Here is a 26,186-nt window from a genome sequence, read left to right on the forward strand (position 1 = left end):
TTTGGCTAACCCAGTTTTAGAGATTTAGAGATTCGTTTCTGTTGGCTTCTTCTGCCATTGTGTTGCCATGACGTTTCTTTTTTGGAAAAAATAAAACTAAGCAGGTTTGGGTTGGATTCTATTCTTTGATTCTGCCATCTCATTATTTTAAAGGGCTGGTTGGGGTTTTATTCTTTTGAACGTGTGGCAAAGCACCTGAGGCCATTTTCTGGAGACACAGTGAAGGACTAATCAGAACGGATAATAAGATAAACTTCATTCGCAGTCTATTTTGCTTAAAGGCAGGACAATAGCATAAGAAATGCAGTCAGCTGGAGTCCAAGGCACCACTTCTGAGAGGAAGATTTTTTTCTTTTGGTTTGTCATCCTTTCCTTGAAATGGTGGCCAATTTCGGCTCCCTCCTCATCTTTTCTGCAAATGAGACGGGCATTCATCTCAGAGGCAGGGAGAGCGATCGAGTTCTGCAGAAGTCAGCTGGTGGGGAAGCCATAACACCATTACATCATAATGTGAAGTGATCTTCCCCAGGGGGGGGTGTGCTTGCTTGAGGTTGTGGCTGCGTAGCGGGGTGGGGGGTGGCAGTGATAGGCGAACCAGAGCACAGTGCACACGGGAACGGCTGGAGCACTCTAAAACCACTTAGCCAGACGAGCAGCGGCTGGGCATGCTAACAGAACCCAAGTATGATCGTTTTTGGAATGGCGTTCTGATGCCCTCCAAGAAGCCGGCCATGAGCAGCAAGGTCGCCACCGCCCCCCCATCCCCGCCACCCCCCGGCACCTCCTTGGCTCCCTCTTGCCCCCCTCCGCTGGGCGAGGAGCAGGAGGCCGTGACCACTTTTTGCATGTTGATCCCCAAGATGCCCCAGTGGAAATTCTCCAGCCCCTCGGGCTTCCTCAGCCGCAGCCCTTCCAGCGCCAGCAAGGAGCTGTCAGCCTCAGCCAAAACGGGGAACCCGGGAGAAGCCGGGATTGGATCAGCATCGCCCTCATCCTCATCGGGCCTGGCTGCCGTCCTCAGCGCCTGCGAGCCAGTATGTGCCGCTCCCTGCAGCTTGCAGGTGATGAACAGACTAAGAGGAGGGGCCAGGGGTGGGTGGAAGGCCCCTCCAGCCGAGGGAGCCAAGCTGCCCAGCGAGGAGTGGAGCCGGAAGGGCAGCTTCATCAGCAAACCCGTCCAGGGCTGGCTGCATCCCGACGAGAGAGTCTTGGGCCCGGGAGTCTCCTACATGGTTCGGGTGAGTGGACTCTCCTTGCTTTTGTGAAATGACACCCCTCCCCCCCTACTTGGATGCTGTAGGATGTTTAGGGCTGATCCTGCGTTGAGCAGGGGGTTGGACTAGATGGCCTGTATGGCCCCTTCCAACTCTATGATTCTATGATTCTATGATTCTACTTGTTTGAGCCTGTTGCTAAGGACCAGTCTTCCAAGGCCTGTCTGGGGGTCACCTGCCCAAAGATTTGCCTCCGTCCACCTGCTGGGGGAATGGAAGGGTTTGCAAACTTCTGCTTGTGTCTGGGAAGACGTGGGAGCTGGCTTCTCCTTGCCTGTAGCGACTACTCAGTCAGGAAACCAGTCCACCCCTTTGAGATAAGGGATAAGGGAAAAGCACTCTGCCCGTGCTCAGAAGCAACTTCACTATGTCGCAAGTTCCTCATCCTGATGCAGCCCACAGACATTCCAGTGGAATCAGGGCTCTGAGGCTAGAAGAGGAAGTCCCCAGATGGACCGCTCTTACTGAGCCTGTTGTTAGGAAGTCATCCCCCCCCCCCAATCAAAATGCAAATGTTTCACGGTGATCCGTCAAGAGGTTTTCAAGGTAAGAGACGGTCAGAGGGGGTTTGCCACTGCCTGTCTCTGCATAGGGACCCGGGTCTTCCTTGGAGGTCTCCCATTCAAGTAGTAACCAGGGCTTGACTCTGCTTAGCTTCTGAGATCAGATGAGATCAGACTGGTCTGGGCCCACCAGGGAAGTGAACTACTGCCACTCTAAGTGGACGCCTTCCCCCCTGAATGTTTTGGACTCAACAGCTTCCAAACAGGAAGGGAACTGCAGGAGAGCAGGGAACCAGCCATTGCTCTAACTGCCTGGGGGACAGGGGGGTGGCCAGGGAACTATCAGTAGACTTTGTGGTCAGCAATGATTTCTATTGGTGCAGCCCTTTCCATGTTCCGATTGCATTACTCGTAGCATCACAGTGACCGCTACAACAGCCCTGTTAGGCCAGCCAGTATTACTCTCCCCCATTGGAGGGGCACAAACAGAGAGACTGACATCTCCAAGGTCCCGTGGCTTCGTCCCTGACAGGGCTGGGCGCAGGGGTCCCGTCACCTTCCCTTAGCTGCTTTGCTGACCTGATTTAATACCCTGCATTTTCTCCACTTAGAGATGTTTCCACTAGCGATTCTGATGTTTTGGTTGCAGGAAGTCAAGAAGTCAGGCCTGACCTTGAGAACCATCAGGGGCTCCCAATGTCCTTCTCTTAAAGGCAAATGATCCCCAAGGCCAGACCGGAGCCTCTTCAGGCAGATAACAAAGGCCCAGACACTTCCCAGAGCTCTTTGAGGCTGCTCCTCAGGGTGCTGTGAGTCACTTTTAGGGCAGCACAGACACCTCCCCACTCCCAGAGCTGTCCTCTCTTTGTGAGCAACTGAGCTGCAGGGAGTGAGGTATAGCCACCCCTGCATCAATGGGTGGGGGCGCACCTGAGTGGAGGGGAGCATCCAAGGAGTCTTGTGCCTGGGGTCTGCAAATCAGGAGTCAGTCTCATGATGTAAACAGCCTCCCGTTCCCTAGCTCTGGAAAATAGCTGGGCATTCAGTGAATCAGGGAGCGCAGCAGTGTGGTTCTCGAGAGCAGAAAGGAAAGATGCCACTCTCTGAAAGGAAGGGAGCCTTGCCAAAGGCAGCCCCTTTTCCCCTCTAGAGAAGAGCCCTTGTAAGTGAATTAGACAGTGGCAGTGCTGAACTCACCCCCTGCGCTTAATTAATGTAGAGCTCATTTACGCTGGCGGATAAATTATGGCAGTAAACCTTTGGAGCATCTCCCTCCTTCTCTCCTCTAGCTCTGCCCCACAAAAATTATAAATCATTTTCTCATGGAGTGAAATTTAAGGGAGAGGCAGAATAGAATCCCAGCCATTCTGCAAGCCAGAGGAACAAGCCAGCAAACAATAGCCGTGTGTTGACGGCCTGAGAAACCTGCTTTCATGGAGCACTCTCTTATAAGCATGCTGCTTGTGCATCGACATTCAGTGTGGGCCCTGGCGGTCCACAGATCCTTTGCAGCCTTGCTCAGAACTTCAGCCCCACAATGTGGCTCCCTGATATTGCAGCACTGGAAAAAGCACAGAAATGGCAACTATAAAATGATCAAGGGGGTGGAAGACCTTCCCTAGGAAGAAAGAGGATGGGGCTCTTTCACTTGGAGAAACAATGCCAAGAGACAGAGATGAACAGAGATTTACAAAAGTAGGCATGGGGGCACAGAGGGTAGAGAAAGCAGCCCTTTTCTTCCTCTCAGCAGTACCTCATAGGAACTCAAGGAGGAATAGGCTTGGAACAATTCAAAGGAAGTCCTTCACCTAGAATTCCTGGCCACAGGTGGCAAACATCGACAGCTTCAAAAGGGATCAGAGGTCCATCAGTGGCTCTTAGCCACAAGGTCTAGAGCAGGGGTAGTCAACCTGTGGTCCTCCAGATGTTCATGGACTACAATTCCCATGAGCCCCTGCCACTGGCAGGGGCTCATGGGAATTGTAGTCCATGAACATCTGGAGGACCACAGGTTGACTACCCCTGCTCTAGAGGGAACCCTCTGCCTGGGTCTGTGAGGCTTGGGCAGTAAGAGTGGGATGTCTTCTGGAGTTTCTGGTCCTGCTGATGGATGTCCCACTGGCACCTGGCGTTTGGCCACCCTGTGACGCAGGGTGTTGGACTGGAGGGGCCACTGGCCTGACCCAACATTTTAAATTTAATTTATTTAGATTTATAGCCCACCCCTCTTGAAACAGTCATCTTGACGCGAGCAACAACCTTCTAAATGCAAAACTATGCATTTAATAATAATACATTTAATAATGCATTTGAAACTTCTATTAAATACATGCAAACTTATTTAAACTAGTAGCACACTACCTCCCAGCTGGTGTGACAGAGCCAGCCTGCTTCTGCCTTGCAGACCCAGCTCCACCTTGCCCACCCACAGTCCTGGCTGGATGCCAACTCCAGGGGGGTGGCAAACTGGCAATAGCAGCTGCTACCACCTGATTATAGGAAGAGAAACCAAACCAGAAAGGGAAGGCCCAAGCAGAGCTTGAGATTTGATCTGTGTGCTGGCCTCAACCATGGGCTTGATGGGAGAGCTCTGTCCTGCAGGCCCAATGGGCCTCTTTCATTCTTATATCTGGGGCAGTGATGCTCTGGCGTCTTGGTGCTTGGGAGGAAGCAACAGCAGCAGCAGAAGAAGAAGAGTTGGTTCTTATATGCCGCTTTTCCCTACCCGAAGGAGGCTCAAAGCGGCTTACAGTCGCCTTCCCATTCCTCTCCCCACAACAGACACCCTGTGGGGTGGGTGAGGCTGAGAGAGCCCTGATATCACTGCACGGTCAGAACAGTTTTATCAGTGCCGTGGCGAGCCCAAGGTCACCCAGCTGGCTGCATGTGGGGGAGCGCAGAATCGAACCTGGCATGCCAGATTAGAAGTCCGCACTCCTAACCACTACACCAAACTGGCTCTCAGTTTGGAGGACATCTGGAGTTTTGGGACAATCAGTGCACCTTGTAATGGCCACTCTGTGACACAGAGTGTTGGGGTGGATGGGCCACTGGCTGGCTCCAACATGGCTGCTCTTATGTTCTTAAGTAAGTGTGCATTAGCCACCGATTTTAGGCCAGAATTCACAGCCCTGAGCCATATGGGAGGGCAGTATATAAATGAAATAAATGAAGAAGTCGGTTCTTATATGCCGCTTTTCTCTACCCGAAGGAGACTCAAAGAGGCTTATTTATTTATTTTATTTTTTAATTCAGATTTATATACCGCACTCCCTGAAGACTCAGAGCGGTTTACATATAACTGAAACTATACATGAAACCATACATATAATAACATTAATATTAATTGTTAAACCAGGAGACAGTATAGCATAACAGTATATCATAACATAAACAGTGGTAACTCAAACAGGTCCAGGAGTCTTAGTGGGTTTCTGGGGGGAGGGGGGGCAGGGGGCCTGCAGATGTTGGTTGGTTGGCCTTACAGTCACCTCCCCTTTCCTCTGATAATAAAAATATTCGGGGGGGGGGGAATTGCCTAGGAGACTATTCCACAGCAAAAAGCCCAACTCTTTTTGTGTGTTTGTGTCTGGGATAGTTATTTCGGGGAAAGGGGAGAATAATCAAGGCCCGCACCTTTGCAATGTGCTATCCATGGTGCTGAATGCTCTCCCCAGAAATGAACCTAGCAATCTTTCTACCTACAAGCCAAAATTTGGCCTCTGCACAAATAGAAAAAATTACACAGTGTGGTCAGCCAAACTACAGTTTTGAGTTTTGCAATCCCCTGATCAATCTCCAAGATTGCAGGAAAATATGATTTCTCGAAAGAGTCTGGAGAATTAAAAACAACAACAACAACAACTCCCTGGTGGGAAAGAAGGCTCAGGGGAATGTTGCCCAAAGCTGTTTGGGAGCTCAGGCAGTATTTTGGGTTGCCACAGAAATTTAAAATGGTAGCCAATATTTTTATTGCTGTCACTCCTTGAAGAAGAGGAAGCTGAACTGGGGGTGGGGAGGAAACAGAGCTTCAAGACTGGGGGAGGTCAGGGTTGGGGTGGGGAGTGATTTCTTTCTCATGTTGACTCCTTGCAGTCCCTCATCTTGTAATACCCTTCTTGTGATACAGAAGCACCAGAGATATCTTGGTAGCAGACCCTGCTGCCACTTCCTCCATGGCTGTTGGGAAGGATTAGAGGCAGCTTGACTAGCTGCCGTGGACAGCCCATACCTTCCATGGGGCTTCTGGATGATGGTGCTTGTCAGCCCGCTTTTTGTTTTCCTTCTTAGCCACATCCAGAGCCATCACAATGGTTGTCCAAGCTACCTGAATGTGTGAAGCCCAAACTTTCAAATCTGGAGGGCTGTCAGGGCGAGGGACCCACATAGGGGTGGCTAATAGGTTGGTTCCATAAACCAAGCGTAGTCAACCTGTGGACCTTCAGATGATCATGGACTACAATTCCCATGAGCCCCTGCCAGTGTTTGCTGGCAGGGGCTCATGGGCATTGTAGTCCATGAACATCTGGAGGACCACAGGTTGACTACCCCTGCCATAAACCACTTCAAAGGGGGACATCCTCGTGCTTGCATGAATCCCATAATCATAGATGAACTCAGTGAGTAGGAACAGTGAGTGGGAACAGGTCAGTGAGTGGGAACAGGTCAACCCAATCACTCTGCTGGTAGTTGACAAAGCACCGAAGGTAGAGGAAAAAGAGTTGGTTCTTATATGCCACTTTTCTCTACTGAAAGGAGTTGCAAAGCGGCTTCCAGCCAGTGTCTTCCCTTCCTCTCCCCACCACAGACGCCCTGTGAGGTGGGTGAGGCAGAGCCAGCCCTGATATTACTGCTCAGTTAGAACAGCTTTATCAATGCTGTGGCAAGCCCAAGGTCGCCCAGCTGGTTGTATGTGGGGAAGCATGGAATCAAACCTGGCTCACCAGATTAGAAATCCACACTCCTGATCACCATACCAAGCTGGCTCTGATTCACCCTGTTTGTCCATTAGTTTCCAGGTGGTAGCCTGAACTCAGAACTTGCTTGACCCCCCCTCCTCAGGAGCTCCTGCCAGAACCTGGCAACAAACTGGGGGCCATGATCTATAGGGTATCCCATCCAATTTATACTTGTGCTGAAAAAACAGGGATGCCAACTTTTGAGCTGTGGGTAGACAGGCACAAGGCACAAAATGGGCTTGTTTTGAAAATAGATCCACCACCGCCCATATAATAGTCTTGTCCTGGCTGGGGGGAAGATCGGTAATGAAGGCCATAGAGACATCTCTCCGGGGGGCTGACAGGGTCTCCAGGGGGCAAAGAAGCCCCTGAGGCTTGTCCCCACCTCTTAGAGGTGAGGCACACTGGGCGACCTTGTACATAAGTCTCTCTATTGTTGTGCACAGAGCCTCTTGTGGTGCAGAGTGGTAAGGCAGCAGTCATGCTGTCTGAAGCTGTCTGCCCATGAGGCTGGGAGTTCAATCCCAGCAGCCGGCTCAAGGTTGACTCAGCCTTCCATCTTTCCGAGGTCGGTAAAATGAGGACCCAGCTTGCTGGGGGGTAAACGGTAATGACTGGGGAAGGCACTGGCAAACCACCCCGTATTGAGTCTGCCATGAAAACGCTGGAGGGCGTCACCCCAAGGGTCAAACATGACTCGGTGCTTGCACAGGGGATACCTTTACCTTTACCTTTATATTGTTGTGCAGTGAGGGCCACCAATAATTTAATCACATCAGATAGAGGGTTTTTACATAACCGAAATGACTGTGTGTGAGTCATGGCATTCAGTCCAAGGGGATTCCCAGTGGAGCTGCTGGGTGGCAGTGGGTCTGGCCTCCTTGATCATTGCAAGTAAATACTCAGGATCTCCAGCGAACACTGGGGTCATGCTGCCACAGCCAATCTGACCCCAAAGCAAATGGGGAGGTTGCTGCCAGGGCCATTACAGGCTAGGGTTGTGTGCGGCAGCGTCCAAATCGGTTGTTCCAGGCCGACGCAGCCAGCACCGCCCCATGGGAGAGAGGGGAGGCGCGGGTGGTGGTGCGTCAGTGGGTGCACACATGCAGGCGCGGAGCTCTGCACCTGCATGTGTGTGCTGGGTTGCGCACTGACGCCCGCACCTCCCCTCCCCTCCCCTCCATGGCGTTTTGCTGTCTGCATTGTCCTGGAATGCCCAATTCAGATGCTGCTATGTACAACTATACTACAGGTTGGACCCTCTCCCAGTGATCCTCAATGCCTAAATTGATCGGGGAGGGGGGCATGCAAAGAGTAGCTGGGAAAGCACCTGTCCACCTGGGCCAAGTAGATGGGTCATTTCAGTTCCTCCAGACCCACTCCCAGTGCCCGGGCCGTCTCATGATTAATAAAAGTCTGGGAACACCCACAGTCCAGCACCCTTTGAACTTGGGTCCCCACTCCCATCTCCGGATGGGAAAATGTCCTCGGGATTAATAGGAGAGGGATGAGACTTATCATCCCCCGATCTAAAAGGGACCTGCTGGCAGGGCTGCCTCACAGCAGGTTGACCCCACTTCCCACCAGCTTGTGGGGCTCGGTTGCCTCCTCCACAGACTCCTTGGATGAGAGTGGCAGCAGATGCTCCACTAGGGGTGTCAGAAGTGTCCGCACCACCTTTGTGCAGTGCTTTCAATCCCCCAGGTAAGGTGGTCAGTTTCTTCAGAGATTGCTGTGGTGGTCCCCGTGGGCAGCTTCACCTCTTTCTTCAAGGGGCGGTCTGTAAGAAAGTAGCTGTCTCCCCCGAATCCCAAACACAGACTTTTCTCTTGGCGGTAGTTGTGCTCAGCTGCATTTGCAGGGGGAGGGCTCCAGGGCTCAGTTTTCCGACCTGCACCAGCACGTTTCTCTGCCTTCTCTCCCACCAATCCCACCACCTGGAAACGAGCCTCACTCTCCCCTGCGAGACGCACCCATCCCACCAGAGCGGTAGGATTTGCCTGCCCCGTGCACTGCCACAGAGGTCAGGGTGCCACCCTTGGTGAAAGAACTGGACTTTGGTGGCTTCTTTCCAATCATAGGCCTTGGCAGCCACATACCAGAAGTTGGTAGCATACTGGGAGACTGTCTTGGTGCCCTGCCACAGATTGTGCAACTGCCCACAGAAGGTGCACATTTGCAGTGGGTTTTCAAAGTGCAGCTGCAAGGCTGCACTGTTCTTAATATTCATGTTTTATGTGTGAACGTATGCTGTACACCGCCCTGAGCTGCATGGGGGGTGGGATATAAAGACTATCATCAGCAAGTCAACTAAAATAACAGAAAATAGTGTGCAAACTTACAACTTCTCCAGCATTCTATTTTAGGCAGTTGTTAAAACAACAAGAGCATCTTGTGGCGCAGCTTTTATGCTGTTTCTAGAGCCTCTTGTGGCGCAGAGTGGTAAGGCAGCTGTCTGAAAGCTTTGCCCATGAGGCTGGGAGTTCAATCCCAGCAGCCGGCTCAAGGTTGACTCAGCCTTCCATCCTTCCGAGGTCGGTAAAATGAGTACCCAGCTTGCTGGGGGGTAAACGGTAATGACTGGGGAAGGCACTGGCAAACCACCCCGTATTGAGTCTGCCATGAAAACGCTGGAGGGCGTCACCCCAAGGGTCAAACATGACCCGGTGCTTGCACAAGGGATACCTTTATCTTTTAAAACAATAACAAACGAGCTGAACAGCTAAAACGCTGCAGGTTGGAATGAGGGTTGGGTCTTGTCTTTGGCCTGCTGGGAAGAAGCAGCTGCAGCAGCTGCCTGCTGGTGTCCCCCTTTGGGCTGACTCTTCGGTCTGATCCAGGTCTCACTCAAGCGCTGGAGGATCTGCTCCCACATTTGGTCCCCCTTGCTTGCCTCTCCATGCTGCTGCCTCCTTCCCTCCAGGCAGCCAGCCCTGACCCTGAAGGCCTGTTTATGTTTTAATTGCGCAGAATGATATCCTGTTTTGCTGCCCAGTGGGGTTTTCAGCAGTGTTTGACAGGATCATGAGAGTGCAATAAAGAAACCCAGCCGTGCATACGATTCAAAGCACAACTCTGGGCTATGCAAAAATTCTCCTGTGGCAAATTAAGCCGGCGCATCCTGCCTTGAACTTCCTGAAGCGTGAACAGGAAGAGGCCACCAGGCACCACAGAGGAGCTGGTGAGACGGCTGCTTTGGAACCACTCTGTGTGCAACTGTGGGTGTATTTCAAGCTGGATTTCGTTGGAAGGGCCCACGGGAACATCTGGGGCAGCAGGTGGCTCTTTAGCTTGGCCCATTCAGTTAAGCTAATGTCTCTTCCTTCCCGCTTTCCTTTTTCAGTACATGGGATGCATTGAAATTTTGCGCTCAATGCGGTCTTTGGATTTCAACACACGGACACAAGTCACCAAGTAAGGACTTGCTTGCTGATCCCGCTTTTCCTTGCCCCTTCCTTTTCTGGTCCCCAAAAGTTGCTTTGACAGCCATTAACCATGCAGCTGCTGCCAGGGTACCCGGAATGACTGCACTCAGCAATGGTGTGTTCTCATCCACTGAATGACAGCTCAGGTCTGGGGAGGAAGGAGGGCAACAGAGATGCACCCCAGCTTAGACACATGAGAGCATGCACCAATCGGACATCACACGGTGACCTTTGGAGGCTGTCACAGTGCTGTGTAGGCAAGCAGATTTGTCAGTGCAATGCTTCATCTATTTATCTGTTTATCATTTGCATTTCTAGACCTCCCCAAACCTGTAGAGCTGGTTAAGGTTTTTATTGCACTAGTCCTTTGATGGAGGGCAAGGAAGAGCTGGGGAATGTTTCATCAGGGAAGGCCCATTATGATTCCAGTTGTTCCTTTGTCTGAGCTGGCCATAAGCCTGGTGGAAGAGCTCTGTCTTGCAGGCCTAGAACTCTCATGTGTGGAGGCCTGTGAAGTGTTTCTTGGACTTTGTGGGGTCTTGGGAAACTGCTCATACTCCTATGATCCTGAATCAACATCTTCAGGCAGATGCTGGAACCAATTGCTGAGCATCAGTGGGGCAGACCTTCTCCTTATTCTTCTACTCCTATGTGCAACCTCCTGTGTTAGGTGCTCCTGTGTTTGTTCCGATAGCTTCCCCACCTCCTGCACTTGCTCCCTCCTTTATAGGATGCAGTAAATCCAAGCGTTCCTCTAATCCCCGTACCTTCTCCTCCAGCAGAGCCACTAATTTACGCTTGCTGCATGTGTAAAAGCCGTCACCCTGAGGTAAGAAGGCAAACATGCCGCAGACACAGTGCATGTCACATCCTCAGCTTTTTCAGAGGTCATGCCACTTTGATCCATTCCAAATGCTTCTCAAACAGCCCTGCACTTCACTGAATCCTTCGGCTTGATCCTCCGGGGAAGAGCCAACAGCCAACACTGCTTTAGCTCTTGCCCTTTGGTTCCTTACAGAGTCTTCAGAACCCTAGAGTACTTTGTTTTCGATGTTTTGTGTGTGCCGAAGGTGAGCGCCTCTGGCACAAAGGCCCATTCCTTACCCAGAAGCAGGAAACCCTATACCAGGGGTGGTCAAACTGCGGCCCTCCAGATGTCCATGGACTACAATTCCCATTCGCTGGCAGGGGCTCGTGGGAATTGTAGTCCATGGACATCTGGAGGGCCGCAGTTTGACTACCTCTGGTATAAACCCAGGAAGCCGGGAATAAAGACCAACCCTGCCCTATGCTTTCAAGATCAGTTCTCCTGTAGAAAACAGCTGCCTTGATTGATGGATGAATCCCATGGGCCCTGCTGAGGCCCCCCTTCCTCAAACGCCCCCTCCCCAGGCTCCACCCTCAAACCTTCAGGGATTTTTTCTCAGCTTGCAGGGGGGAAGTGGGAGAATGGGAAGTTCACCCCCTCACTGCCTTTGACACTTAGTCATGGGCCCCTCTTGGCAGCCCCCCCCCCCCCACAACCCTGTCTCCATCAAATAGCTCCTCGGGCCAGTTGAAAAGGGCCACGGAGGCAAGGGTTAAGACGAGTGTCTGAGAAGAGGCTGCCTTCTCTGCCAGGCTCAGAAGGTGAGAGAAGCCCTGACAAGGGGACAATCCTTCCTTTGCCAAGGCGCAGAACAAATCGATCCTAAGTAACCGGAGACAAGAGGCCTCTTCCCCTCCCCCTCAAGCTGAAGAGACATGTGTAATTCATGCACATCTCTGCCCTCCCACCCCCCCTGCCTCCGCCACTGACCCCAATGGCCCTGGAGCCAAATGCACCAGGCAGCCGTGAAGCTATGCAACCCCCCTATACATGGAAGCTTGGGTTGCCAACTCCAGGCTGGGGAATTCCTGAAGATTTGAGAGTGGATTCTGGGGAAGGCAGAGACCTCCATGGGGTTAGAATGCCGGAAAGTCCACCTGCCAAAACCACCATGTCCTCCAAGGGAACTAATTTTGGGAGCATAGGATTTCTAGATTCCAGGAGAGGCTTTGAGGTGAAGGACATATCAGAGGTGGAGGAAATGGCTGCTTTGGAGGATGGACTCAACAGCGTTACGACCTATCAAAGTCCTTCCCTGCCCTAAGCCCCGCCCTCCCAAGGCTCCACCCCACAAACCACTGGGAATGTCTCCACCTTACTTGCAGTTTTGGGAGAACTCCAGGCCCTACCTGGAGGTTGTGTAAGAGCGACTCTAAAACCACTGTAAATAATGCTTCTAAATTTGTGAGGAAGGAGAGTTGGTTCTTATATGCCACTTTTCTCTACCAGAAGGAGTCTCAAAGCGGCTTACAGTCGCCTTCCCTTTCCTCTCCCCACAACAGACACCCTGTGAGGGAGGGGAGGCTGAGAGAGCCCTGAGATTACCGAAGAAGAGTTTGTTCTTATATGCTGTTTTTCTCTACCAAAAGGAGTCTTAAAGCGGCTTACAATCACCTTCCCTTTCCTCTCTCCACCACAGTCAGCCTGTGAGGGAGGTGAGGCTGAGAGAGCCCTGATATTACTGCTTGGTCAGAACAGCTTTATCAGTGCTGTGGTGAGCCCAAGGTCATCAACCTGGCTGCATGTGGGGGAGCGGGGAATTGGAAGAAGAAGAAGAGTTTGTTTTTAATGCCACTTTTCTCTGCAAAGTGGGTTCCTCTCTCCACAACAGACACCCTGTGAGGGAGGTGAGGTTGAAACAGCCCTGATATTACTGAAGAAGAAGAGTTGGTTCTTATATGCCACTTCTCACTACCCGAAGGAATCTCAAAGCGGCTTCCAGTCGCCTTCCCTTTCCTCTCCCCACAACAGACAACCTGTGAGGTGGGTGAGGCTGAGAGAGCCCTGATTTTACTGCTCCATCAGAACAGCTTTATCAGTGCTGTGACTAGCCCAAGACCAGCCAACTGATAAAGCATTATAAAGACAATAATCAGTAATAACCATGCAATATTGCAAATTTATGTACAAAAATACAAGTGTAATATAAAAAAATAATTGGGGCCAAAATCCAACAGGTTAGTTCCTACTGAAGTCCAAATGAGGATCGGCAGTCTTGTTTAACTGGGAGGTTTCTACAGTGGACCTGATAGGAACATTAGCATGTTCCTCAAGGGAATAAATAACAAATTGACTCAGAGGTATTCTCCAAAAAGTGAACAACTTTTTTACATCAAATGGCACTTTTTCAAGCAGCACGCAGCCTGCTCAACAATCGAGGGAAGGAAGGAATCACAATCCCATAGGACTGTAGAAATATAAATTCTGCCTGGCCCCTCTTCTGATTTCCTCTCTTCTGATTTCCAGTAAGAGGATTTTGGCGATAAGGCCTCTGCTTTGTGACAGGGTCAGTTCTGTAGATCCACTACATCCCTTCTTAACTTCCTTCGCCCTTGAAGCCACTCACTTATTTATTTGTTTGTTTATTTATTTATTCATTTATTGTTTGGATAGTGGTCTGACCATGGCAGAGCCAGAGCTGCATCCAGATCCACCTCTATCCTGGCACTGAAAATCAAGTCGAGTGTGTGGCCGGTGTGATGAGTGGGCCAGGCAACAAATTGTGAGAGCCCCAGTGTTGCCATGGATGACGCCAGGTCCCCACCAAGTCCTGAAGAGGGAGCTTCCATATGAATGTTTAAGTCACCCAGGATTAAAAGGCTGGGAAACTGCAACCCCCAGGTGGCCGCCGCATCCAGCAGGTGGGGCAGGGCATCTGGTGGCGCGTTGGGCAGATGGTATACCAACCAGATAGCCAAGCTCTCGACCATGTCCCATGCAATCCCAACATACTCCACTCCACTGATTTCCCTCACCAGGAGAGCCTTGTAGGAGAAAATCTCCCGGACCACGATTGCCACCCCACTCCCCTCTTGTGGGTCTGGGATTGGTGAAGGACCGGGTAACCTGGTGGGGCCAGGTCTCTCAAGGCCACCATCTCTCCCTCCTTCACCCAGGTCTCAGACACGCAAGCAAGGTCAGTCCTCAGCTCCACACAAAAAAAAATGCTGCACGGTCATGGCCTTGTTCTTAATCGATATTGTGTTGCACAAGACTAATGTCGGACCCTTTTCCCTAGCCTCCACCCTCACATCCCTGGGGATGGGACGGAGGTTAGAAAGGAATCGAGCACACCCAGAGCGCCGGCTGTGTTTCCACGCCCAGGCCCAACACGGGACACCAGTGCTCCCAACCCTTCTCTTGTCCAACCTCCTACCCCAACCATAGCACCCCCAGTTCAAGTTGTTGGTATCCCGGCCCCTTTGACAGTCCCCCCGCTGACCAAGCCCCTCACTCCGTATTCCCCTCCACTCCCCAAGAGAGAACCTTAGTTCACCTATCCCTCCTAAGCTAAATCCTGCCCCCCCAGCTGTACTAACCCACCCTAACCCTCGCAACTCTGCCATCCTTGTCACCTCCCAACCCTCCCCTCCCCCTGCCCTATCTATCTATCAGCTGACGAGGTGGGTCAGACCAAATGGGAAAGATCCCGCCTGTCTCCATGCGGAAACTCTTCATGCTGGAAACTCTCTGCTTCATTCTCCTGTGTCTATTTCATTTCATTATTTATACTCTAACACCAACACAAATCTGATGCTTACAAAATATAGAAACAACACAACCATTCTTAACTTTGTTAAGCATGAATTTTGTGGATGAAGGGAAGTGTATTGCTGAAGGGGGGGCTGCTTGGATAAAAGGTGCATTATGGAGGAGGCTGGGTTTAACTTGTCCACTAAGGTTGTGTGCGGTGGCATCCGAATCAGCTGTTCCAGGCTGACGCAGGTGCCTGTGTGTGCGCGCTGAGTTATGCACTGTTCCCTGAGCCTCCCCTCCCCCCCGCAGCGTGGCTCTGGCTGCATCGGCCTGGAATGGCCAATTCAGATGCCACCGTGCACAACCCTATTCCCCACACTCTTTCCCCTGGACTGCAAATCATAAGGTTGCCAGCCTCCAGAGGAAGCCTGGGTGTAGTCTGCACCAGGCTTTTTGCCCACTGCCAGCTCAAAAAAATCCCTTCCATCTACACTGAATTCAATTTCCAGTTTGATTTTGGGTGCTTTAAATTTTCCCTCTGCAACATGCATGATTGATCCAGAGTGACCCTACCTTTCCCCCGTGATACCCAGAAGTGGATATAAGCCTCAATATTTCAAAAATTGGCATCAGAAAATGTGTAGATCTCTGCTTTTTGTGAATTAACTTGCTGCGTCATGCCTCCAACACTGTACGCAAAGCAGTCTTCCTTGATTGGCTAGGGCATCAGTTCAAAGACTTTCTGGTTCCAGTTTGCAAGGCTTGTCTTAAAGTGACTGAGCTCCAGAAGCCCTAACTTCTCTAAGCTGAGATTTGCCTCTTGGATTTATTCCCCCTCTGCTGCTGTCTCCAATCCTCCCCTCCCCCTTCATTCAAGAAAAGAGACTCCTGCAGTGCTTGGCTCCCCTCCCAATCTGTTCTGAGCTTTCCCAATTGAGTGCAGAACACTTTCTGTTTCGATTGGTGAGGGGAGGGGGGATAGAGGAAGACCCGAGTTCAAATTGATCTGAATTCAACAGGATCCACAATAAAAAAAAGAAAGTAAGTGTAGAATCAGCTCTGCACTCTGAATTATAGCTGTTCTCCAGATCAGTGGTCCCCAACCTTTTTATCACTGCTTGACAATTTTACTGAGGCCGGGGGGGGGTAGTCTTTTGCCAAGAGATGTCACCACCGCCTGAGCCCCTGCTCAACTTGTTTTCCTACCAGCACCCCTGACTTCCCGCCACCTGCTGAGGGGGTGCATGCTGAGGGGGAGCTCCAGCCGCTGGAGAACACCAAAGGTGAGCTGGCAGCAGAGTGGCAGGGCAGCTCCCAAGGCAGCAGCCGGGGAGGAGGATGACGAAGAGCCGCGGCCCGGTACTGGCTGATCCACGGACCGGTCCCAGTCTCCAGACTGGGGGTTGGGGACCACTGCTCCAGATGACAGAGATCAGTTCCCACGGGGAAAATCATTGGCTGCTTTGGAGGGTGAACTCTGCCAAGGCCTTTCCCCCTCCCAAACCCCACAATTCCAAGGCTCTGCCCCCACCCCTTCAGGAATTTTCCAGTTCAGGGTTGGCACCCATCCTCTCAAATGACAGAGCTTCTAATGAATGCTCCAGCGTCTTCCTTTGTGAAGACCCAATTTCCCTTTGATAACAGTTTTGCAATGATATTTATGTGTTTGTTCGATAACTCTACTGCTCCCCCTCTCAAGAGGGCTCTGGGCAGTTTACAATAAATAATAATGTAGATTAAAACCACGCCCACCCTATGAAATTGCACCTGCTGGGCTAACAGGACAGGGAGAATCTAAGGGAGGTCTGTATGGAAGAGCACTGTTAGGCAAGCCCTGCGGAACTTTGACAGCCCTGTCAGGGCCCAGATTTCAGTTCAAACTTTATTACAGGGCCCAGATTTCAGCAGGCAACTCATTGCACCAGGTCGGAGCCAGGGCTGAAAAGGCAAATGTCTTTGGGATAACCAGCCAGTTGTTATTAGCAAAGCTCAATGCGTACCTGGGGAGTGTGCTTTCTCAGGTACGCAGGGCCCAGACAGTGCGGGCTCTCTAAGGACAATGCCAGGAACTTGGGCCCAATCCAGAAAGCCACCTTTTCCCTTCTCTTGCAGGGAAGCCATCAATAGGCTTTATGAGGCTGTTCCAGGCATCAAGGGAACCTGGAAGAAGAAGGTGAGTCTTGTCGTTCTCCTGCCCCTGCCCCAAAGCAAATGGGGGGGGGAATGAGTAGGGAGGCCCTCTTGTACATAATTTGAATTTGAATTAGCATGGAAGTTGAGTGGGCGGGTTCCCTTAGGTGAGATGCACAGTCCTCCTCAACAGAAAACCAAAGAGCCGGAAATGTGTTTTCTCACTGAAACACAATAGAAGTGAAAACAGTAGGGGCAGTTCCGCACATCGTTAAAACTAGTGTTACACCAGCTGAATGGTGTAACGCTAAATATAATTGTGCGTCCTGGCCCCTCCTCACCTTTTTGCTGTCTCACTCTTCTCTGCTGCCATTTTGCACTTCTACCCCTCTGCAAGTGCTGCTGGAAATGGTGGAAGAGAGCAATGCACTTTCTACACAACTCTCTTCCACCTGTCAATCAAGCCAGGCAGCCAATTCCCTTTCTCCAGGCTTTAAAGGGCCCGCGATGCCCACTATTTTTTTTTTAATTCAATACTACTCTGTTGAAATCCCTGTGCATCTAAACATAGATGCATAGTGCTTCTTTTTTGCCAGCCCTTATGGAATCACAAATCTTGCTTCTTTTAAAAATGAATCTCATTCCTGATTTTTTTTGGGGGGGGGAGTTTAGAGAGATATGCTTTGTGCTACAACTTAGGGGTGGAAATTTCTTTTGCCTTGGTGAATCCACTTTTGGGGATTTACCAACTAGCACATTAAAATGCAGCATGTATCCGGCCGTTTACCCAGACGCTGCATATTGAGGGGATATGGAGGGGATGGAATATAGAAGAAGAAGAGTTGGTTCTTATATGCCGCTTTTCCCTACCCAAAGGAGGCTCAAAGCTGCCTTCAGTTGCCTTCCCATTCCTCTCCCCACAACAGACACCCTGTGGGATGGGTGAGGCTGAGAGAGCACTGATATCACTGCTCGGTCAGGACAGTTTTATCAGTGCCGTGGCGAGCCCAAGGTCACCCAGCCGGCTGCATGTGGGGGAGCGCAGAATCGAACCCGGCATGCCAGATTAGAAGTCCGCCCTCCTAACCACTACACCAAACTGGCTCTCACATGACAACGAAAGGTATTTCACTATTTTTAAAGGGTGTGGAAATCCCCTAATAATTGAAACAAACACATCAAAAAATGAGGGTTTTTTTTTTAAATGGCAGGTTTTTGCACGCAGCTATCTGGAGATTGCCCAAGGATGGCTGGCTTGACCCCATTGCCCCCGTTCTCTCTCCAGGCTCCTAACAAGGCCCTCTTCTCTATCCTTGGCAAGAGTAACCTCCACTTCGCTGGCCTGAGCATTGTTGTGAATATTTCCATCGATGGGCTGAACCTCATGATCCCCACCACCCGCCAGGTGAGCCACATGCCTCTCAACATGGGGGCTTCTTCTTTGGTAATGGGCTGGCGGGAGTCAGCCGTGGATCATTCCATCCCCCATTTATTTATATTCCCATCAGTGGTTTCTGTTCTCAGCTTCTAACTGTTCTTAAGATACGTTTGTACAGGACATGCATATTGTACCTTTTTTTTTTTGCATGCAATATATGTATTATAATAATGCACAATTTATGCACCTGGAGCTGCCCTACTGCATCAGACCTCTGGCCCACCCATGACAGTGACACCTGCTCAGACTGGAAGTGGGTCTCCAGAGTCTCAGGCTGAGGATTTCCCATCAACTATATCCTGGAACTTAACTGGAGATGCCAGGGCAGGGGTAGTCAAACTGCGGCCTTCCAGATGTCCATGGACTACAGTTACCATAAGCCCCTGCCAGCGAACCATAAAATGATGCAAGTGTTCTTTCACAGAAATTAAACCGAAACTGACCAATGGCGCAAAGATCCATTGTTCATGATTGTATATAAATTGGGTTTTTTCCAGGATTCCTCAGTTCAGTTCTGCCTCTTGTCCTGCCATGCAGATCTCGCTCTTTTCCGCTGCTCTAGACAGATGAACCCTTTCTCGATCTACCCCGCAAGGGTGTTGTATGGATGGCACTCCCCCAGCCAAACTGCTTGCCCTGCTGTGACCCCTGTGAAAGGGGCGTTTGACCCCCAAAGGGGTCCCAACTGCCAGGTTGTGAACCATTGCAAAAGGCAGTATTGACTCCCTCTGTGTAATCTGCCTTGGATTCAAGTGAGAAAGGCAGAAAGGCGGACCATTGACAATGTGGTATTGATATGTGTGTGTGTGTGTACATGCTCCCTTATCAATATGCGTACATACACCCAGTGTTGATTTCCTAATACACAAACTATGTTGGAAAATAGTTGTGGTAAAAGTTCAGTGCAGAAAATGCCACAGAATTAAAGAACCCCCGGTTCCATTTGCCAGAGGGGGAAGCCAAACAGAAACAAGGATTTGGGGCTCAAAACTGCATTCCAGACTCATCCCCACGCCCCAGAGGCCTGTTGCACCATGGGTATGTTTGTGTGAATAAATCCCCCAATGGCCCACAGCGCCTCCCCCAGGCCTGTGCCCTGGCAATGCGGAGAAGAAACAATTGGCAGGTCTCAAAAAGGCATCCTGGATGGATTTGGGTTCTGTAGCAAAACTGGTAGCATCTTTTCTTCATAAGCATGGTGCTGTGACCATTGGATACCCAATTCAGTTTTGGGGGTAAAGGCAGTGTTTTGGGGGCTGGGCAGAGTGTAAATTTCTTGTCCAGAGGTGTGTGCAATTTTTTACCCCAGAGTTGCCTGTGGGCTGAGTGTGCCCACTCCCCAGACAATCAGAGCATCCTTGGGAAAACAGGGTAGCCCAGAAAGGCTCTGGACTGCCCACCCCTCGCCACATCTGAGCAGCACAAGCCTTCCCAGAGAAAGCCATGTCCCCCAAGGCCCTGTGACCCATGCCAGCCCCCTTCCAGGGCTTTATCGACCCCCCTCACGGAGGAACTAATGCTCACCCCTCCCGCTGACCTTTGATTCACAAAGCTCTCCCCCCACCATGTCTCTGCTTGTCTCCTTCCATCCCAGATCATCGCGAACCACCACATGCAGTCCATCTCCTTTGCTTCGGGGGGAGACACGGTAAGGGCATGCTACGTTCAAACCCGTGGGGAGTGATGGGGGGGTGGTGGTGGATGTCGACGGAAATAAATGGCAGGGGGTTAATGTTACCCGCTTTGGTCTGCTGGCCGGCATTCTGCCTAAGCAGATGCTTATGGGGACACACAGTTTTATAACCGGTCTGTACAAATCTTTGAGGACAAGGCGAAGAATGCTAAAATCAGACTAAAACCTAACAGCAAAAGCAGAAAGCGGAAGAAAAGCCAAGCTGGCAAACTGCAGTTGTGTGTTTGCTATATGGAGACAGGCTTCTGTAGTTTTCCTGTGGCTGCCAAGACGGAGTGCAGGAATGAGGCTCTTCCCCATCTACCCCTTCAAAGAAATAGTTTATTCACTTTTCCTTAGAGTTCTGCACCCCCATAGGACCTAAACTGCCTGAGCTCGGGCTCCCTGGCACTGCCCCCTGCCCAGGCTACAAAGTCTGAATGGCAAGAAGGGGCAGTTTACTGGGGGCAGGATCCTGGCCTGGCCTCAGCGTGTGGGCGCAGAGCAGAGCCAGCGTGGCGTCATGGTTCAGGAGAGGCGGTCTCTAATCTGGAGAACTGGTTGATTCCCTGCTCCTCCTCCGCATGCAGCCACCTAGGAGATATTGGGCCAGTCACAGTTCTCTCAGAGCTTGCTCAGCCCTACCTACTTCACAGGGGCCCGTTGTGGGGAAAGGAAGGGTAGGCACTTTGAGATTCCTTCGGGTAGTAAAAAGTGGGGTGTAGAAAAAAACAGCTCTTCTTTACCTTGTCAGACTGGGAGTAGGTTCGCCTACCTCGAGGTGAGACCTGGTAATCTCCCTGAATTACAACTGTAGAAGAAGAAGAAGAAGAAGAGTTGGTTCTTATATGTCGCTTTTCCCTACCCGAAGGAGGCTCAAAGCGGCTTATAGTTGCCCTCCCTTTCCTCTCCCCACAACAGACACCCTGTGGGGTGGGTGAGGCTGAGAGAGCGCTGAGATTACTGAAGAAGAAGAAGAAGAAGAAGAGTTGGTTCTTATATGCCGCTTTTCTCTACCCAAAGGAAGCTCAAAGCTGCTTACATTCGCCTTCCCTTTCCTCTCCCCACAACAGACACCCTGTGAGGTGGGTGAGGCTGAGAGAGCCCTGATATTACTGAAGAAGAAGAAGAGTTGGTTCTTATATGCCGCTTTTCTCTACCCAAAGGAGGCTCAAAGCGGCTTACAGTCGCCTTCCCATTCCTCTCCCCACAACAGACACCCTGTGAGGGAGGGGAGGCTGAGAGAGCCCTGAGATTACTGCTTGGTCAGAACAGTTTTATCAGTGCCGTGGTGAGCCCAAGGTTACTCAGATGGCTGCATGTGGGAGAGCGCAGAATCGAACCTGGCATGCCAGATTAGAAGTCCGCACTCCTAACCACTACACCAAGCTGGCTCTCAGACCACAGTCTCCAGACCACAGAAATCTATTTATCCTGGACGAAAACATCTGCTTTGGGGGGTGGACAATGGCAATGTACCCCACTCAGGTCCCTATGCCCCTAAAGCCCCACTGCTGAGTTGCCTGTGGGGTTCCCCCGTCCTTGATGCTGAGGACCATCTGCTCCTCATCCCTCATCGGGGAGGGCTCCCTAGGATCCAACCCCCCAAATCTCTATGCATTTCCCAACTGAGTGTTGGAAAGCCTAGCAGGGAGTCATGATCTCCCCCAGCAAAGGGGCTCTCCTAAGGGGGTGGTGATCTCCCCCTCGCTGGTGATCTCTGAGCAGCAGATGGACAGAGACTTATCCTGGATGCCTGGTTCCACAACAGGGAATAAGGTTGTCATCTGCAGCTTGAGGTTTGAGGAAGGGGGCTCCTAGGTCTCTAGACTCCTCGGCCCACTATGGATTCCACCCCTTGAAGCTCCTATTTCCTCTAGGGAGATTTTACTCCAGAAGCACCTCAACGATCAACAAGATTTTCGAGGTATTAGCTCTGGAGAATCACAGTTTCCTTCATATCTGCCCAAGGGAGTTTTGACACTCTGAAGTTTAGACCCTGGAGATCTGGTGGGCCTCTGAGGTGAATCTACTGTGGACCCACATAGCTGCCCTTGGAACAGTTTCTTCCAGAGCAGGGGTGGCCAAATTCTGGCTCTCCAGATGGCCATGAATTACAATTATCATCAGCCCCTGTCAGCATGGGAATTGTAGTCCATGGACATCTGGGGAGACACAGTTGGGCCATCCCTGCTCCAGAGGAACTGATCCTTGTGGTCTGAGGATCAGTTGTAATTCTGGGAGAACTCTGGACCTGCCTGGAGGTTAGTGACCATCTTGCCTCTTCATGCCAAAAGAGCAGAGCAGAGCAGAAAACATGAGATATGCATCTGGGCCAGGCAGTGGACCTGCAAGGCCCAGGTCTTTCCAGACATGGGAAGCTGATCAGGGCTGGTTCTTTGATGGGAGACTGCCATGGAATCTGCCTATCATAGAATAGAATCATAGAATCCTAGAGGTGGAAGGGGCCATACAGGCCATCTAGTCCAACCCCCTGCTCAACGCAGGATCAGCCCTACGCAAAGGCCAGGACTGACCACCACTGAAACATCTCTTGCCTTGGAAATCTTTTGAGGGGTTGTCAGAAGCCACTGTGACTTGAGGACCACACACACACACGTACAGAGTAGCTGCAGAATTGGCTTGGGCAAACTTTGCAGGGCCTTCTGGAGGCTGCCAGAGTTGGGCTTTGGCAGACCCCTCCATATCGCTGCTCTGAAGCAGCCGTGCAGTGTCAAGCAGCCAGAGGAAGAGCTTTTGCTGGACGGTTTCCCGGAATGCACTTTCCATCCCTCCAGGGAAAGTGTGTCTGAAACAGGGAAATGGGCACTTCGGCAACCGGGAGGGGAGGACACTGAACAGCTGAGCAGAAGAGGGAAGGGGGGTTTCAGAAGGTTACGAATTGGCACCTGCCCAAGATTCTCTGTAGGAGAAACCGGAGCCTAACAGGGGAAGGGCTGGCTGTTTCATGACTCAAAATAATTGTCCGTCTGTCCATTGCCCACCCCACCCTCTTACAGGGTCCCATGCCTTTTGCGAGTTGGACAGCGTCTGCTTTAGTGTTTTGCCTGGTTCTGGTTGGCATCGTTTAGTGTTTTGCCTGGTTCCGGTCGGCATCCATGCTCTGCTTCTTTCCCTGGCTTGGCTTCCTAACAGTCCTGCCCCTTCTCTTTGTGCTCTTGGGGGAATAACACTTTGTCCACCTGCTGGCAGGGTTTCTTAAAGGCTCCAAATCCCTTGGCCTTTAAGGGTGAACGCAACATTCTTTGCTGCTTGGCAGCCGCGGTTCAGCACAGCAGCTTCTGCAGAAGAGGCAATTAGTAGAGAAGAAGCCTTTTCAGCAGGTACCGGATTTCTCAGCCCCTGCAAGACAAGCACACGACCTGCCAAAATGCAGTCCTCTCTTCTCCTATATGGCTAGGAGATCTTTGCAGAGGGTAATGCAGAAGTGGCCCACGAGGCACACCAGCTGCTTCTCGTAAGCCTCTTTCCAAATTTTTACTCCAAGACACTTTGACTCCTCTCTGTCTCTGTCTCTGTCTCTGTCTCTGTCTCTGTCTCTGTCTCTGTCTCTGTCTCTGTCTCTGTCTCTGTCTCTGTCTCTGTCTCTGTCTCTGTCTCTGTCTCTGTCTCTGTCTCTGTCTCTGTCTAGGGGTAGTCAAACTGTGGCCCTCCAGATGTTCATGGACTACAATTCCCATGAGCCTGGCAGTAGTCCATGGACATCTGGAGGGCCGCAGTTTGACTACCCCATACGCTGCCCATCTTGCAACAGCCTTTAAGCAAACAGTCTCAGCAGTCTCAGGCTAAAGAGCAAATTCTCCTAAGCAGTCAGGGTCCGGCTCATTTGCGCTGGCATGTTTCAACAGCAACCCTCTCCTTTCTTCCTTATCCAGGATACAACTGACTACGTAGCATACGTTGCAAAGGACCCCATCAATCAAAGAGGTGAGCGCCACCCCTCCACACGCTCTTGTGCCCACCTCACTGCTTTAAAGAAGACTGTGGGTGCGTGAAGAACTAGCCATGGAGAACAGGTTTTTCAGCATGATGGGGGGCCGTGTTAGTCTGTCTGGAGCAGCAGGAAAGAGCCAGAATCCGGCAGGACCTTGAAGACTCACAACATTTGGGGCAGGGAAGGAGCTCCTGGAAGACCCTGCTCACTTCTTCAGCTAGACCAGGGTGGGAAGCTGCCCCAGTCTGTCCGGAACAGGAGGAAAGAGCCACAGTCCAGGACTAATAACACTGCTTGGCTTCATCAGATTCAGCTACATAAGACATATGGACTCACAGCCTAGCTGTATCTCAAGATGATTACTAACTCACGGAAGCTCCTTCTCTACCCCAAATGTTGTGAGTCTTGAAAGTACTGCTGGACTCTAGGTCTTTTAACAGCCAGGCTTTGTGCTGATTTCATTTTGCAGATATAATAGCAACAGTGCTATGCTATATTTTATTTAGTTAGTTTAAAACATTGATATCTGGCCTTTTCTTCTTAGGGCTGCCAACTCCCAGTGATCAAATTTACTGGCTGTTTGGAGCTAGTCCTGCTGGAGCAGGAAGAGCTTGGTGAAGGGAGACCCTCAGTTGGGCATGAGGCCATAGACCACCCTGGACAGCAGCCATTGCTGACCAGAGCTGATCCTTGTTGACCAGAGATAGCTGTAAAAATGCCAGGGAACCACCAGCCCTATTCCATTTTCCAAGGCTGAATAGCTTAGCAGGGCTTTGTAAAGTTTCTAACAGAATTTTAGTTCTCTTTTCTGCCTGGCTTCTCTTACCTTGGTGGTTTTGTCTGTTTTTGTTTTTGTTTTAAACATTTTTGTGAGTTTATTTGAATCCTCCTACTTTTGAGAAGAGCGGGATGTAAAATATGTTGAGTACATACATAAAAATGCTGTGCACCATATCTGCTTCTCCAACTTTGGGCAGAAGCACATCAGAAGATCAGACCAGTGAGGTTCCATCCAGTCCAGCATCCTGCCTCACACAGTAGATAAACAGTTCTTTTGGAGGGCCAACAACGGGGCAGGGAAGCCGAGGCCTTCATAAGAACAAAAGAGGAGTTCTGCTGGATCAGAATATTGGTCTATCTAGTCCAGCATCCTGCCTCACATAGTAGCCAACCAGTTCCTCTGAAGGGCCAGCCACATGGCAGAGAAGCCGAGGCCTTCATAAGAACCTCAGAAGAGCTCTGCTAGGTCAGACCAGGGGTCCATCTAGTCCAGCATCCTGTCACACATACAGACCAACCAGTTCCTCTGGGGGGCTAGCAACAGGGCAAGAGGCTGAGGCCTTGATTGATTTGATTTGATTTGTATACCGCTGCTCCCAGCAAGCTGGCTCGTGGCAGTTTACAATAAGAAGAACATCTGAAGAGCCCTGCTGGATCGGACCAGTGAAGGTCCATCTAATCCAGGGGATTCAGAAGATGACTGCCTTTGAACACAGAGGTTTTGGGGGCAGAGCTACATGGGAGCCTCCTGGCCTCTATGCAATATTGGATGTGATCCATCTGGGACCTTCTTATTTTGAGGAGGGATGCACCTCAATGAGTCTTGGGTACGAATTTTGGTGCACCATTCCCAATCTGGCAGAGGACCCACATCTGCAGAAGCCTGCTTCCATGAACCCAGCTGGATGGGGACATGTTGATTGACTTGGGTCACCCCTGCCTCCACTTCCAATCTCCTTCTTTCCTTATAACCTCTCTCTCCCCCTCCCTCTCTCCTTCATCGGAAGCGTGCCACATCTTGGAGTGCTGTGATGGGCTGGCACAAAGCGTCATCAACACGGTGGGACAGGCCTTTGAGCTCCGCTTCAAGCAGTATCTCCATAGCCCCCCCAAGAGCATGGCCACCCAGGACAGGTGGGTAGCAGCGGCTGGAGAGGACCTTTCCTGAACAGCGGAGTCTTTGCTCTCCCTCAGGTGTCTTCATATCCCCCCCACCATCCCCTGGAATCCAGTCAGGTGTGCAAAAGGCGTGGCTTTGCCCCCTTATTTCCTCAGCCGAAGCCAGGGACCTCTAACCTTTTCTGGCTTGGAATTCTGACACAGAGTGCTGGGTTCAGCCACAAGAGAGCTGACCTGGGAGATTGAGCCTGCTGCCAAAGACAGCTGAAGTGCAGAGGACAAGAGGGGTAATTATACTGCGCAAGAGGGAGAATAAAACCCACACTCTGGCAGGAGCTGTCCCCCCCCAAGTTATTTTAACTTGCGGT

The 26,186-nt window shown here is 51.0% G+C and overlaps 1 protein-coding gene across 2 annotated transcripts in view; it reads left to right on the plus strand.

Annotated features, from left to right (window-relative positions):
* Window positions 1-623: 623 nt before the first annotated feature.
* The window catches only part of SHC2 (SHC adaptor protein 2), a 40,830-nt gene continuing 15,267 nt past the window's right edge, over window positions 624-26,186 (plus strand). For both annotated transcript variants that reach the window (XM_077331944.1, XM_077331945.1), the window contains exons 1-7: window positions 624-1,238; window positions 10,079-10,149; window positions 16,837-16,897; window positions 18,140-18,259; window positions 19,887-19,940; window positions 23,861-23,912; window positions 25,707-25,833. In XM_077331944.1, coding sequence (XP_077188059.1) covers window positions 666-1,238; window positions 10,079-10,149; window positions 16,837-16,897; window positions 18,140-18,259; window positions 19,887-19,940; window positions 23,861-23,912; window positions 25,707-25,833 — 1,058 coding nt within the window. In that variant the 5' untranslated portion in view covers window positions 624-665. The remainder of the gene's footprint in view (window positions 1,239-10,078; window positions 10,150-16,836; window positions 16,898-18,139; window positions 18,260-19,886; window positions 19,941-23,860; window positions 23,913-25,706; window positions 25,834-26,186) is intronic.

Source organism: Paroedura picta, chromosome 4, assembly GCF_049243985.1.
Source record: "Paroedura picta isolate Pp20150507F chromosome 4, Ppicta_v3.0, whole genome shotgun sequence".
NCBI classification, from domain to species: Eukaryota; Metazoa; Chordata; class Lepidosauria; order Squamata; family Gekkonidae; genus Paroedura; species Paroedura picta.